This window comes from Rissa tridactyla, chromosome 3 (genome assembly GCF_028500815.1).
Source record: "Rissa tridactyla isolate bRisTri1 chromosome 3, bRisTri1.patW.cur.20221130, whole genome shotgun sequence".
Lineage (NCBI taxonomy): Eukaryota > Metazoa > Chordata > Aves > Charadriiformes > Laridae > Rissa > Rissa tridactyla.
Genome location: NC_071468.1, coordinates 126849501 through 126861154, shown reverse-complemented (window position 1 = coordinate 126861154; position 11654 = coordinate 126849501). Strand labels below are relative to the sequence as shown.

Here is an 11654-nt window from a genome sequence, read left to right as displayed (position 1 = left end):
GCCAGGTCGGGCTGTACGCGCAGCTACCCCGGTCAACTGCCGGGACCCTCATGACTTCTGGTGCTCGTGTCACTGAGGAAGATCTTAAAAAGAGTCACATCCAGGCTGATCCTCGCGACATTTCAGTAGCATTCTCCATCCAAACTGATTTCCCGCGTGTGTTGTGTTAAGCACCTTTGAACCAGAACTTGTATCTACTTCATCTTCCATCTTCTCAAGTTTTAGTACCCGTTTCCCACCCATCAGTTTCTTTTATCATTTTTACTGCTTAAGAAATACATTATTTTGTCTGACCAGAAAACAGTGCATCAGTACAATACGCCGAATTGGTCTGCACGTGCCTCCGGTGCGGTTGTGCTGCCGTCGGTCCCGTTCATCAGCGCGACTTCAGTTAGTCTCCACGTCCAAACTTCCAGAGCCTTCCGTACCACTCACGTCATTTTCTCCTGTTCTCAACCACAGGCAGACCTGGGCTGCAGGGGTTACTGCAGTTCTCTCGATAGACAATAAAAACGTCTTACCTGAACTACAGCTTTTTGTGTCGGCTCTTTCGAAACGCCGCCGTCCGGCTGGAGCGCTTGGGCAGCGGCAGCCCCACGGCTCGCAGCAAGGCCGTCGCTTCTGGCTTGGGCCGGGCCTGGAGACATCTTTAATCGCCGTCTTCTCGTCTCTGCCTCTTTTTGGGGTCTGTCGCTGTACGAGGTGGTAGAATTTGGGGTTTTTTTGCAAAGAGTTGCAGACTGGGACTTGGCCGGACTCTTGATTCGCACTTTGCAAGACAGGAATTTCTTCACTGATCTTTCCTTCTCCCTTTTGTGGTCACTCTTGACACTTTTGACGGATCGTGGACACCAGCAGGCTCCCAGCCCCGTCACAGCACCTTTGCACACTCGGAATCGAGCGTGGCGATACTTCAGTCCGTTCCGTGAGGAGAAATCCCTGGCTCCCGCAGGCCCCGGCTCCTCGCTCCTGCTGCCGTCGCTGGCGTGGGACGTGCCCTCGCAGCCCCCCTGGCCGCCGTCGGGAAGGGCGCGTCGAACGCAGCTAGTTCCCTGAATCCCGCCGTTTAAGAGACATCACGTTGTGATCACTTGACACAGGTTTCATCCTGCTTTTCTTTTTCCCAAATCTACAGTTCAGTGCCCTGAAATGTTTCGGGACCCCGAGAAGCGAGGCCTGAGGGAGCTGCAGCGTGTTTATTAAGGCTGGGTATTAAACCAAAGTTTTCCCCGTGAAATACATCGAAAAACATTTACAGATGTCCACAGCTTATAAAGCCAGAAAAATGTACTGCACTATCGCTTCTCGGCGTCCCTTGGAAGAAAAGATTTAAATTTCATTGACAAATGAACACGAGCAGTACTGCCGACCATAAAATCATATGCTTTTTATTTAACATAAAATGAAACATTAAGATAAAATACACATTTGTCCATGTGCTGAAGAACTACTGTATTTTACATTCATTTATAAAGCAGGTAGTTTTACATGACAAAAATAAGTGAGAGGAAGAGGAAGAGACTCCACAGTAAGACACAAGCCACAGGGTGGGCTTTTGCTTGCCCAAGTGCTGTCCCCCAGGGGCACGCGGATCCTCCAGCGCCAGGTCGGGCGCTGGCTGTTCGTAGCACTCCTCAGGCCCCTGGGAACGCTGGTGAGAAGCTCGGGTGGGATCTGGTACAGCAAAATGAGGGGAAAACTTGAGAAAACACCCTTGGCCAAACTGCACAGCGCGGCACGAGGGCCCCGGCTCTCCCTGCTGGAACCGGCCCGCGCGCCTTTCCAACGCGCAGGGGTTCCCTTTGCTCAACTACAGCTGCTTTTTTTTCCCCATAGAAACCTCGCCACGTTTCTTATTTAAATTTGACTTTGCAACCGGACGGTGCCAGGGTACGGGCTTCCAATTGCAGAGATTTACGGCAACGGAAGGCGCTGCGGATCCAGCCAGGTGGGCTGTTCGCGGGTGCACGCCGGTACCGCTCCAGACACCGGAGAGAAAACTGCAACCGAACCCTCTGTCCCTGAGGTTCCAGGTGACGCCTGTCCCGCCCCCGTGGGCCCGGAGCATCCGCAGGGACAGAGCGGTTCCAGCCGCGCCGGTTGGGAAACTGCGGCATGTTCATCCCCACGGCTGCGCCGCCGCTGCTGCTGCTTCATGTCCCCGGCGCTGGCCCTGGGGGCCCCGGAGCCTCCAAAAATCCAAGTCTGGGCCCAGCTTTCCCCATATAAACCCCCTCGTGCAGCACCCGAGAGGTCTGAACTGAACGGTGTTTTCTGCCTGAAGCCGGGGTAGGGAGGAGTGGGGGATGCAGCCGTTACCAGGGGAACAAGGAATGGTTTTTTGTAAAAAGTGCAGCAGATCAAAACACGTTGCTGTCCTATCTTTTGTCTAACCCATGTGTCTCAAACATGAAAACCAAGAGAAAAGCTGTAATTCCGTCTCAGCTCTGCGGTGACTTTGCAAGGTGTGCTGTCGCCAGGGGACTGAGGTGGGGCTGGTCTCGACGTACGCGCAGCTGAGCCCGGGCTGTGCGTACACACGCACCCCCCGCGGCCCCCAGAGGCTCTGTGGATGTACACCCCCACGCCGCGGGGCCTCCTTACGCTGCAAGTGCCTACGGCGCGAGAGCCCCCTCCGCCTGGCCCTAGCACATTTTGACACGGCGTTGCCTGCTACGTTTTGATTTTTTCAAGAGATTCCAATAATAATTGTAGCAGTATAAAAATATCATATTCCTGCCTTTTCAGGTCTCAGATTTGTACTTTTAAAACCTGACTCGTTAATGCTTCTTCTCCCACATCCAGTCTCCTTCCCTGCGAGTCCCAGCGACAGAGAATTGCTGTAACCCCTCCCATTGCGCCCGGGAGTCCTGCGGCTCCTTGCCGGGGCCAGCGGAATAGTGTAAATGTCGCTTGAGATTCATCTGAGCCAAAATGGGCATCACGGACAAGGGGCTGCGGCAGGGACACCGTCCCTCCTGCGCTGCGGGGCCGCTGACACCTTTCTCCCAGGAGAGATTTGTGATATATATATAAAAATACATATGTATTTTATATATGTGTGTATATACGCACACAGGACTGGGAGCAGCAAGGGCAGGGGCTGCCGGTCTCCCCATCGTTCAGAGACAGCACAAGCGCTATTTGCTCTGTAACGAACGGTCCCGGGACGCGGTGCCGGGAGGCAGCGGGGGAAGCTGACGTGCGGCGCCGTGTAGCTGGGGTTGATCCCTGCAGCGCCGTGACCCCCCGATCCGCACCCCGCCGCTCTCCGGCCGCCCGTCGCTCTGCCTGGGCCAGACGCCTGCTCGGGGAGCACCTCGGGTTCCCGTTCCCGAGGAGAATTCACTCCGTTTCTAAGAGCTGCAAAGACGTATCGCCCTCTGCAGCGAGATTTTCACCAGAATTCCTACAAATTACAAAAAAATAATCTGCTTTGGTAGTGTTTCCTTGAAATCATCGGACTCTTGGTGCACGGTTTGAATTCCCCATAAGCACCGCGAGATGCTCACACGAGGAATCCAGCTATTTATCAACACGGCAGCGGCACGGCAAAACCCGGGAGCTTCCGATTTTGTTTCGGTTGAGCAGCTTCGGTAGCAGCAGCTCTCTGGCTCTGGCGGTAGCGCCGTTGTACGAAAGATCCACCTCGAGTCTCGTCTTCTCACCAGCGATTTATTCTGGGCCGTTACGAGGCAAATGGGCGAATATTAACGGAACCCGAGGGGACACGGGGCTGCAAAGCGCTCCCTGTGCCCTGCCTGGAACCGCTCGGCTCCTCCCGACGGCGTGGGCTCCTGCGCCACGGGTTGCGCGGCCCCGCAGCTGCCGCATCCTCTCGCCCTCTGGCCCTTTGGCTTTTAAACATTATTACGTGCTCAAATCCAGCCAGCTCAAATACTTTTTAATACATTGAAAATGTAAAATAAAGAATATATGAAGTACATACAGTATATATATACATATTTCAAATACTTAAAATTCTTATGTAAAATATGGTTTTTTCTATATTATTTGTGTAAAAATACATTTTTAAATGGTGTCAACTTGATTTTTCTGTACATACCCTCTATTCCAATTTAAGTCCCTTTTAAAAAGGCAAAAGACAGACAAAGGTTTAGTATCTTCTAAACTGCGTTTACAGGCCTGTTGTCAAAACAAGAAAAGCACGTGGTAAACAGTATCGGATTTCTTCTTTTTAAGAATTCCCATTTTTATTGCATTAATGGAAAAAAAACTGACTCTCTTCATTTCTCCTGCTTGTAAAACTACCCTTGGCCTCGCTGAGGAACTGCACACGCCCATACCCTGTTTATCTACTCCATAAATCATCCTCTGTCTTTTTTTTTTTTTTTACAGATACTAAAATATATATTACTTAAAATATATTACTGTAAGCTCTTAAAATTGATCTTCTGTTATATCAAATGTATAGCATTAAAAAAAACAACCTAGGCAACAAAGAAAGTTGTGGGTACCACGACCCCAGGGGAGGCGCCGCTGGCAGAGCCCCTGCCGGGGCTGCGGGTGCCCGGGGGCGCTCGTGTCCCCCCGCAGCAATTAATCCCTGCTAAAGCCGGGGTGATTCAGTGTGCGCACCCCAGCCTCGCCCTCCCGCTGCCGCGTTTTCCGAGGTGGGACTCTGAAGTTCAAACCAGCCCGGCCCCAGGACCCTCCTCCACCGACGCCCGGGGCCAGCAGAGCCGCGGCGCGACACCAGGGCCGACGCCAACGGTGGCTTTCAAACAGCTCGCCTTAAGCGGAACTCCCGAGAGGAACGCAACCGTGTCCCCAGGGCTTCCCGCGTCCCTGGGGAGGCCGTGCCACGAAGGAAGCTGCTGGCCTTCAGGCCCCTTCCCAGGCAACACCCCAACCCCGCTCTTCTCCCAGAAGACCGGGCCACCGGAGCGGTGGTGGCTTCTGCCTCCAGCCCCACCACAGGCCACGCGCTGCCACCACCTCTGGCCCCACGGACATTCGTGTGGCTGCGCAGCGCTGAAGCCCGAGCGGCGCTGGGGAAGGTGGGAGGGTCCCGGGCAGGGCTGGTGCTGGTCGCCTCCTGGTGGCCCCCCACAGCCCAGTGGTTTAAATGAAGCGTGAGACGGAGCCCCCCCGGAACGGAGAAGCCCAAGGCCAGCTCCGGTCTCCCACTGTGGGCATGTCGGCAGCGACCGGCCCCGGGATGGTCCCTGCTGGGGCTGCAGCAGCGTGAAGGACCCCCCTCCGACCCGAGGACACCTCCTGGCTGTCAACGGCTCCACCATCAGCTATTTCTTATTGCCACAAGAAGGAGAAAGGCCCCTGGGCCAGCGCAGCTGTGAAGCGTCTTGGTCTTTCCTTCTGATTTAAGGAGGGACATTAAAATTTCACGCAAAATCCCTGCCCCGTGCTACCGACCCACCTCAAAACCGGACCTCCCGCAGGGAGCGGCCCCCGCTCCCCCACGGCACCAGCCCCCGCCGGGGGGTTGCTCTGGCCAGCGAAGCCCCGTGGGGCAGCCTGTGCTTCCAGTTCTCCTGCTGCAGGACTTGGACACGGCCCAAAAGGGAGAATTTAAATGGGAGTATCTCTTACTCAAGCTGCTTTTGCTGCCACAGACATAGTTTGACGTTAGGCTTTGAACACATTTTATCTCGGATTTCTTTCGTGACAGCATTTACTAGAGCGCTGTTCACCTCTGGGGAACGGAAGCGTAATGCTTCCAACTGCGTCACGACACCCCTTCTATTGATAAACGCTGCGTGAAGGCAGGTCTACGATCCTGCTGGAAGGAGCAGCGGGAAGGGCAGGGATGGGGGGGCGGCGGCGGCGGGAGGAGGCTCGGCAGCGAGGCGGCAGCGGGAACGCTCGGCACGGGCTGCGGGATTTCCCCCTTCTCAAACGCGTCACTCGGTAACCAGCGCTGTCGAACACACAAAGCCGTCACGGATTTATGTCCACCTGCAAGCGATCGTTACACTGAGCCCCGTTATCTCTAACGATTTCCTAACTACTTAATGCCCTCTTGCAGGCCTGTGGAGACTGGTCCATCAAGCTGCAGCGGGGAGCTCATCGCATACGTTAAAATCAAAGATGTGCAGTTAAAAGAATTTATTTTCTTAAAAAGAAATAGAATAAAAGTAGCCCGAGAAAAGTGCTGATCCGTTAAAATATCCCTAAGGCACTGAACGGGGTTGTAAACTTCCAGGTCATCCCGCAGGACGCCCACACAGCTCTGGAGCCCCGGAGCCCTTGGCGGTGGCCACATGTCCCAGCCCAGGACGGTGACAGCGGGCAGGCGCCTTCCCTGTGGGACCACGCTCCAACGGCAGCTCCTTCCCTTCCCGAGCGGGCTCACAGGAGCGTCCGTGGCACAGAAAACCCAGCCCACGCACGGCAGGGGCCGCGTGTGACATTCCAAGGGAGGAACGTGCTGGCCCCTCGGCCGGGGCGGTGACGGCTTTGGCAAGTGCCGAGAGGAGCAATGGAACAGCCTTTCCCAGCCCCGGCGGCGTTAAAAACCCGCGCGCGAAGAGCGAGGTCACGGCCCGCTGCTCCCGCCCCGTCTCCTTCCCCTCACGCCTTGTCAGAAAACCACACCGATAAAGCCAAGGTACGAACAGAATTGATCCAATTACGCCAGCAAAACCGCTTTGCTCTTATTTGGGGCAAGAATGACTTTTTCAGTTTATTCTGTAACTACCACCGATCTTCAAATCGGATTATGCCGGGGATCTGCCGTAGCCAGGAACGAACGTGTCGGCCTGAGGATTACTGCACCACCGGAGCCTCTGCACGTCCAGACAAGGCTGGAGAAACAGGGACGGGACAGACCCTGCTCCCAGCGTGACCCCTCGGGGCACGCAGCTCCCACCCGTTTCACACTGCCTCCCCACAGTTAAAAATCCGGCAGAAATCCCTTTCCCAGCCCAAGAGACGGAGGCAGGCGGTGGGGGCTGCGCCGTGCTGATGGACCAGTCGGGCCCGGGCAGGGGGATGATCCCTGCTCCGGCACCTGGGCTGCAACGGGAGAAGCCAACCTCTGCCGCTCCGCAGGCACGCACGCGCCAAGCGGGGGGAACACGCCAAAGCCGGGGTGGTTCGTGGGCTACAGCCTCCGCCAGCGCCTGCGCAGCACGACGGAAACACTGGGAGGAATTTGTGCGTAGGGTTTCGGGGGGATTTTTTGAGATTTCAGTTACAGATTAAAAAATTTGACTTTATTTCTACTACTTAAATCCTCTTCGTCACTGGAGGTCTGAGCTGTGCTGCGTCGTTCGAAAGGAGGGGTCACTGCTCCCCAGTGAATTAGCGATAAGCAAGACGAAGGTGCGCGGCAGCCCCTGCGCCCGCACACCACCCACCCTGCTGGGAGGCGGCCGGCTCTGCTGGGCAGGGAGGGACGCGCCTCTGTCACGATGTCATGGCGGCTGCAACGCTCCTTTTCTTTATCGCTACCAAGTAAATCACCACCCGCTCCCGGCAAACCCCGCCGCTTCCCAGGTGGTTATTTCTGCTCTTTCCCGACAGCTCAGGGGTTCCGGGCGAGGGGAGCGCCGCGGCAGTCACAGGGGGAGAAAAGGGAAGGCTGAGGACCCCTCGCAAACCAGCCGTCCCATCTATTTTGTTAATATTGCTTCATCTTAAAAAGGCCTTTGGATTAAAAGTGAATTCAGTGCTTTGCCATCAAAAAAGATACAACGATCCGTTACCTGACCGAGGTGCAGGATGGCCCCCCCCCCCCCCCCAGCGACAAGACGGAACCGGAGGGGATTAGTGACCCCCGTGGGCTTGGTTTCCCAAGAGGAACGCCACATAAACCCTCGACGGGACGCGGACGTGTTGCAATACCTCAAACTGCAGATTGGCGTGTGCTTCGTTAGCCAGCCTGACGTCAGTTCTTGAGAACAGAGTACCATTTTGTAACTGCTTTGATTTCCATTAATCCAAGTGAATGGATTTTGAAGGCTGAAAGCGAGGAGGCGCGTCCCTGGCCGTGTCCCAGGCTCGGGTCGGAGGGGTGCGGAGCCCTGTCCCCAGCCCCAGCCCGGCCCGGGACCGCGGCTGCGCAGACCCCGAGCGGGGACGAGGCCCCATTTGGTATCGAAAAACACAGAGACGCCCCCAGCGGGCTCACGCGAGGCCCAACAAGACACTTGTTTTCCTGTCCCTACCCTTACCTAAATAGAAAATCTCTAGAAATTGGCCAAGTCTGCCTATCGGGGAGGTTGGATGAGCACAGAAAAAGCTTCCTAGAAAGCCGCGGGACCGAGGGTGACGCTCGGTGCACTCCACTCGCGTCCCGGGCTGTCACAGCCGACGGCTCCTGACTGCGGGATGGCGCCTCCCGGCTCACTCAAACGCCTCGTAAAAACGCAGGGCTCTGCCGGGTCCCGGCAGGCCAGACATGAAATGCAGTTCAGCACGTGTTTGTGATCTCTGCTTTAAATGGTTCCTGGGATTCCCCGTCATCACCATTACCGAGTTGGTTTAGTGATTTAAATTCTGGACTCCTATGGTTAGAACAGTTGCCTTTTTGAGTTATTTACCAGTGGCAAATGAAGACGCTACTTTCCTTAAAACAAGGTTACTGCAACTGCCTCCGTGAAGCGGAGAGGATATGCGCATCAGAAACTCCAGCCAATATTGCACAACCCAGTACGCCTTCGGGAACGGCCCGCTCACAAGGGAAAGGCAATTACTTGAAAGGCTGGTACAACGTTTAACGCCTTCCTACTCCGAAAAATTCAAACTAAAATTTCGAGCAACCAAGTGCGCCCAGTCAGGGCTCGCTGCCTCGGTGCTCCCGTCAGTCAGCACGAACGATTCCTTTCTTGATTATCCAGTTCTTCTCTTGGTCAAGAGAAGCCCAAGCTCAGGCTGAGGTTTTGCCGGGGGTTCGCTCCCCATCTAGAGCAGAGCTCAGCAAAGATGCTGGAGAGCAGGCTGGGGTTAATGAAACTGCAGTACGAGTCAAACGCTATCTCCTAGAAGACTGAAAAAATATTTTTAAACAAAATAATGTGACATATTTACATAATTCCTTAAGTGCAAACTCTTGTCACAATTCACGTAGTTGAGCTCAATTTAGACTCACTGTACAAGAAGGTGCTCTTTCTTTAATGAAAGAAGAACTCTACTCTGTATTCCTGATTCGGTAACGTGTCTCTTGTGCAAGGCAGTAAATTTCCTGTTTCTTCCCATTGTACTTCCGAAAGCAAACCCCAAATCAAGCCATCCTCTTCCCCACCTCCCGTCCCGGTTACCGCACCACGAGGCAGGAGACACAGAGCTTAGAGGGGCCAATGCAGTCATCATGGCAGAAGGCACCGCAGCCCTTGCACATGATCATGGCTTTCAACCTGCAGTAACATTTGGAAGGGGAATCCTCCATGCTGCTGTCTTCAGCGAAGGCTTGAACGGGGATGGCCTGACCGTGGCTGCCAGAGTTCATAGCTTGGCTGGTGGGAATGGTGGTTACAGTCACAGAGAAGGACATGACGTTCCCCATGCTGCTGGACAACTGATTGCATTCCGACAGCCCGCTCATGAGAGACCCTTGGTTCACGTCCGGGGAGGTGGAGACATTTATTGTCCCGCTGTAACTGGGCCCGATGAGCTGTGCTGCAGCGCTTCCAGAGAGCTTTGGAGGGTGTGCAGGAGGGAGCAGTGGAGGCTGCTGCTGCGCAGAGTCCGAGGACGGGACAGAAGGACTGAAAAGCTCCGTGTTGCTGTGCATTTTCCCCCTCATTGCATGTGCCATTTGCTCTTGAGCGGCTTGAATGAAATCCCGTGCTAACGTAGTTCCGTCCAAGGCCTGAACGTTCTCCTTGCCGCCTGCTGCCTGCTGAGACGTGGCTGCTTCGGTCTTTACGCCCTTTTTAGCAAGGGCGCTGTGATCCGACGGATTTACGCTATGTGGTACCTGTTCTCTTTCGCACTGACCAGAAGCCTGGGCAGCCTGGGGCTCCTCTTTTACACTCATACGCTCACGTTCATCACCAGTACTCTCATCATCTGCATCCCCTTCGTCGCTGCTGCTGCCCTGGCCAGCTGTCTCCTCACATTCCCCAAATTCCGCTTTGGGAGCATCAGCAGGACTGTTCAGACACGAGCGGTTTTCAGGGTTCAAGGAGAAGCCTCTCCTCAAACTCTCCGAACCACGACCGTAGGTGGAAATGTTGAGCAGGTAATGACCAGACATGGCAGGCTTGGATGTCCTTCTGCCCGTGAAACCCAGCATAAATCGCTGGCTGGTGGAGCTGTTCTCTAACTGGAAACCCGAGGGGGTGAGGTTCAGTTGCGAAGGCTGAAGGACCGGCAACAAATTCTGCCTCTGGACCCTCTTGATAAGAGTCTGAAGGATCTGCTCTTGCGTTGTTTTGCTGAGCGCCTCGTGGCACTGGTGCTGGTCAGGACCGGGGTCCTTTCCCGAGGGGAGTGGAAAGGTCCTTGGAATGTGAGGCAGAGGCCTGTTCTGGCAAAAGATCTTCCCAAGCTGTTGTGTGGGTAAACTCGATTGTCTTTCACCACCCTCGGCTCCAGCGCCGCCCCCGGCTACGCTTGGAGCGCTGGATGCTGCCGCTGCCCCTTTTTCTTCAGGAGAGGCTAATGGGACTGGTTTCATCTCTGCTTTGGTGAGAGGCTTCGGCAGGATTTGCTCCAGAGGGACATTCTTGCCTTGAAGAAGCTGGGTGACCAAAGGGTTGTTCGCAGGAATGCTGGAGCTTGGTTTTGGGAGGGCCCCGCTTGAGCTCGCGTGCGTTTTAAGGCTGGGCGCTGCTGGGGAGGTACTAGAGGGTGGGACAGATGGGACCACACCTCCAGCCTGGGCTTCTGAGCTCACGGATGTCAGTGAAGACATGGAAGGGGAAGGAGATTTGCTCTTAGAAACATCTGTGCCGGTCCCTCCTGAGGCCGTGGATGCTACCTTCGTTAGGTTTGTGCTGGTGTCTGCTGTGGACACGGTGACACAGCCCGTTCCATCCCTGACAGCTGCTGCCCCACAGGCCTGGCTCGGACCTGCCGGAGCAGAAGGTGCTTTCTCTTGTTTGTCACCGCTGCCAGCATACGGGGAGCCTGAAACCTGGCCCACAGTCATACTGGGGGGGCTCTGGTTTGTCCTGTGGGTTTTCTCTAACGCCGACACCGCTGCTGGGGGGGAGCTGGTGCCCGTGCTGCCGGCTGCAGTTCTGGGCTGCAGCGCGGACGTCTGCTGTAGTTGTGCTCGAGAAGGATCGTGAGGCGGTGCCGGGCCCGGGGCCTGGGTCTCCATTTGGGTAGATGTCCCTGGACAATGGGGAAGGAACCTTCTCGAACTTCCCCCGCTTCCAGTTCCTGCCAGTTCCAGTGCATTTCCTCGAATTCCAGTTTCGTTGGTTCCACTTGCCGCTGCGTTACTCTTCTCTCCTCCACCGCCCGGTGGGCCCCCACCGCCGCCCGGTCCCGGCCCCGGGACAGCCCCCCCCGTCGAGGCGGCGGCGGCGGCGGCGGCGGCGGCAGCAGCCGCTGCCCTCTGAGCCTTGGCTTGTTGGGCTCTTGCCTTGATGTCTGCCAAAGTTCTGGCCCCAGTTCTTCCCGGACTGGTAAATGAGATGGGGAAACGCGCCCTGGGAGAGACCTGGCCCGCAGGAAATGGCATCGGGGAGATTCTGGAAACAGGAATCTGAAACAGA

The 11654-nt window shown here is 55.6% G+C and overlaps 1 protein-coding gene across 7 annotated transcripts in view; it reads right to left on the bottom strand.

The window, feature by feature from the left end:
- Window positions 1-4322: 4322 nt before the first annotated feature.
- The window catches only part of ASXL2 (ASXL transcriptional regulator 2), a 122907-nt gene continuing 115575 nt past the window's right edge, over window positions 4323-11654 (bottom strand). For all 7 annotated transcript variants that reach the window (XM_054196118.1, XM_054196120.1, XM_054196119.1 and 4 more), the window contains one exon: window positions 4323-11644. In XM_054196118.1, the coding sequence (XP_054052093.1) occupies window positions 9242-11644 (2403 nt within the window). In that variant the 3' untranslated portion in view covers window positions 4323-9241. The remainder of the gene's footprint in view (window positions 11645-11654) is intronic.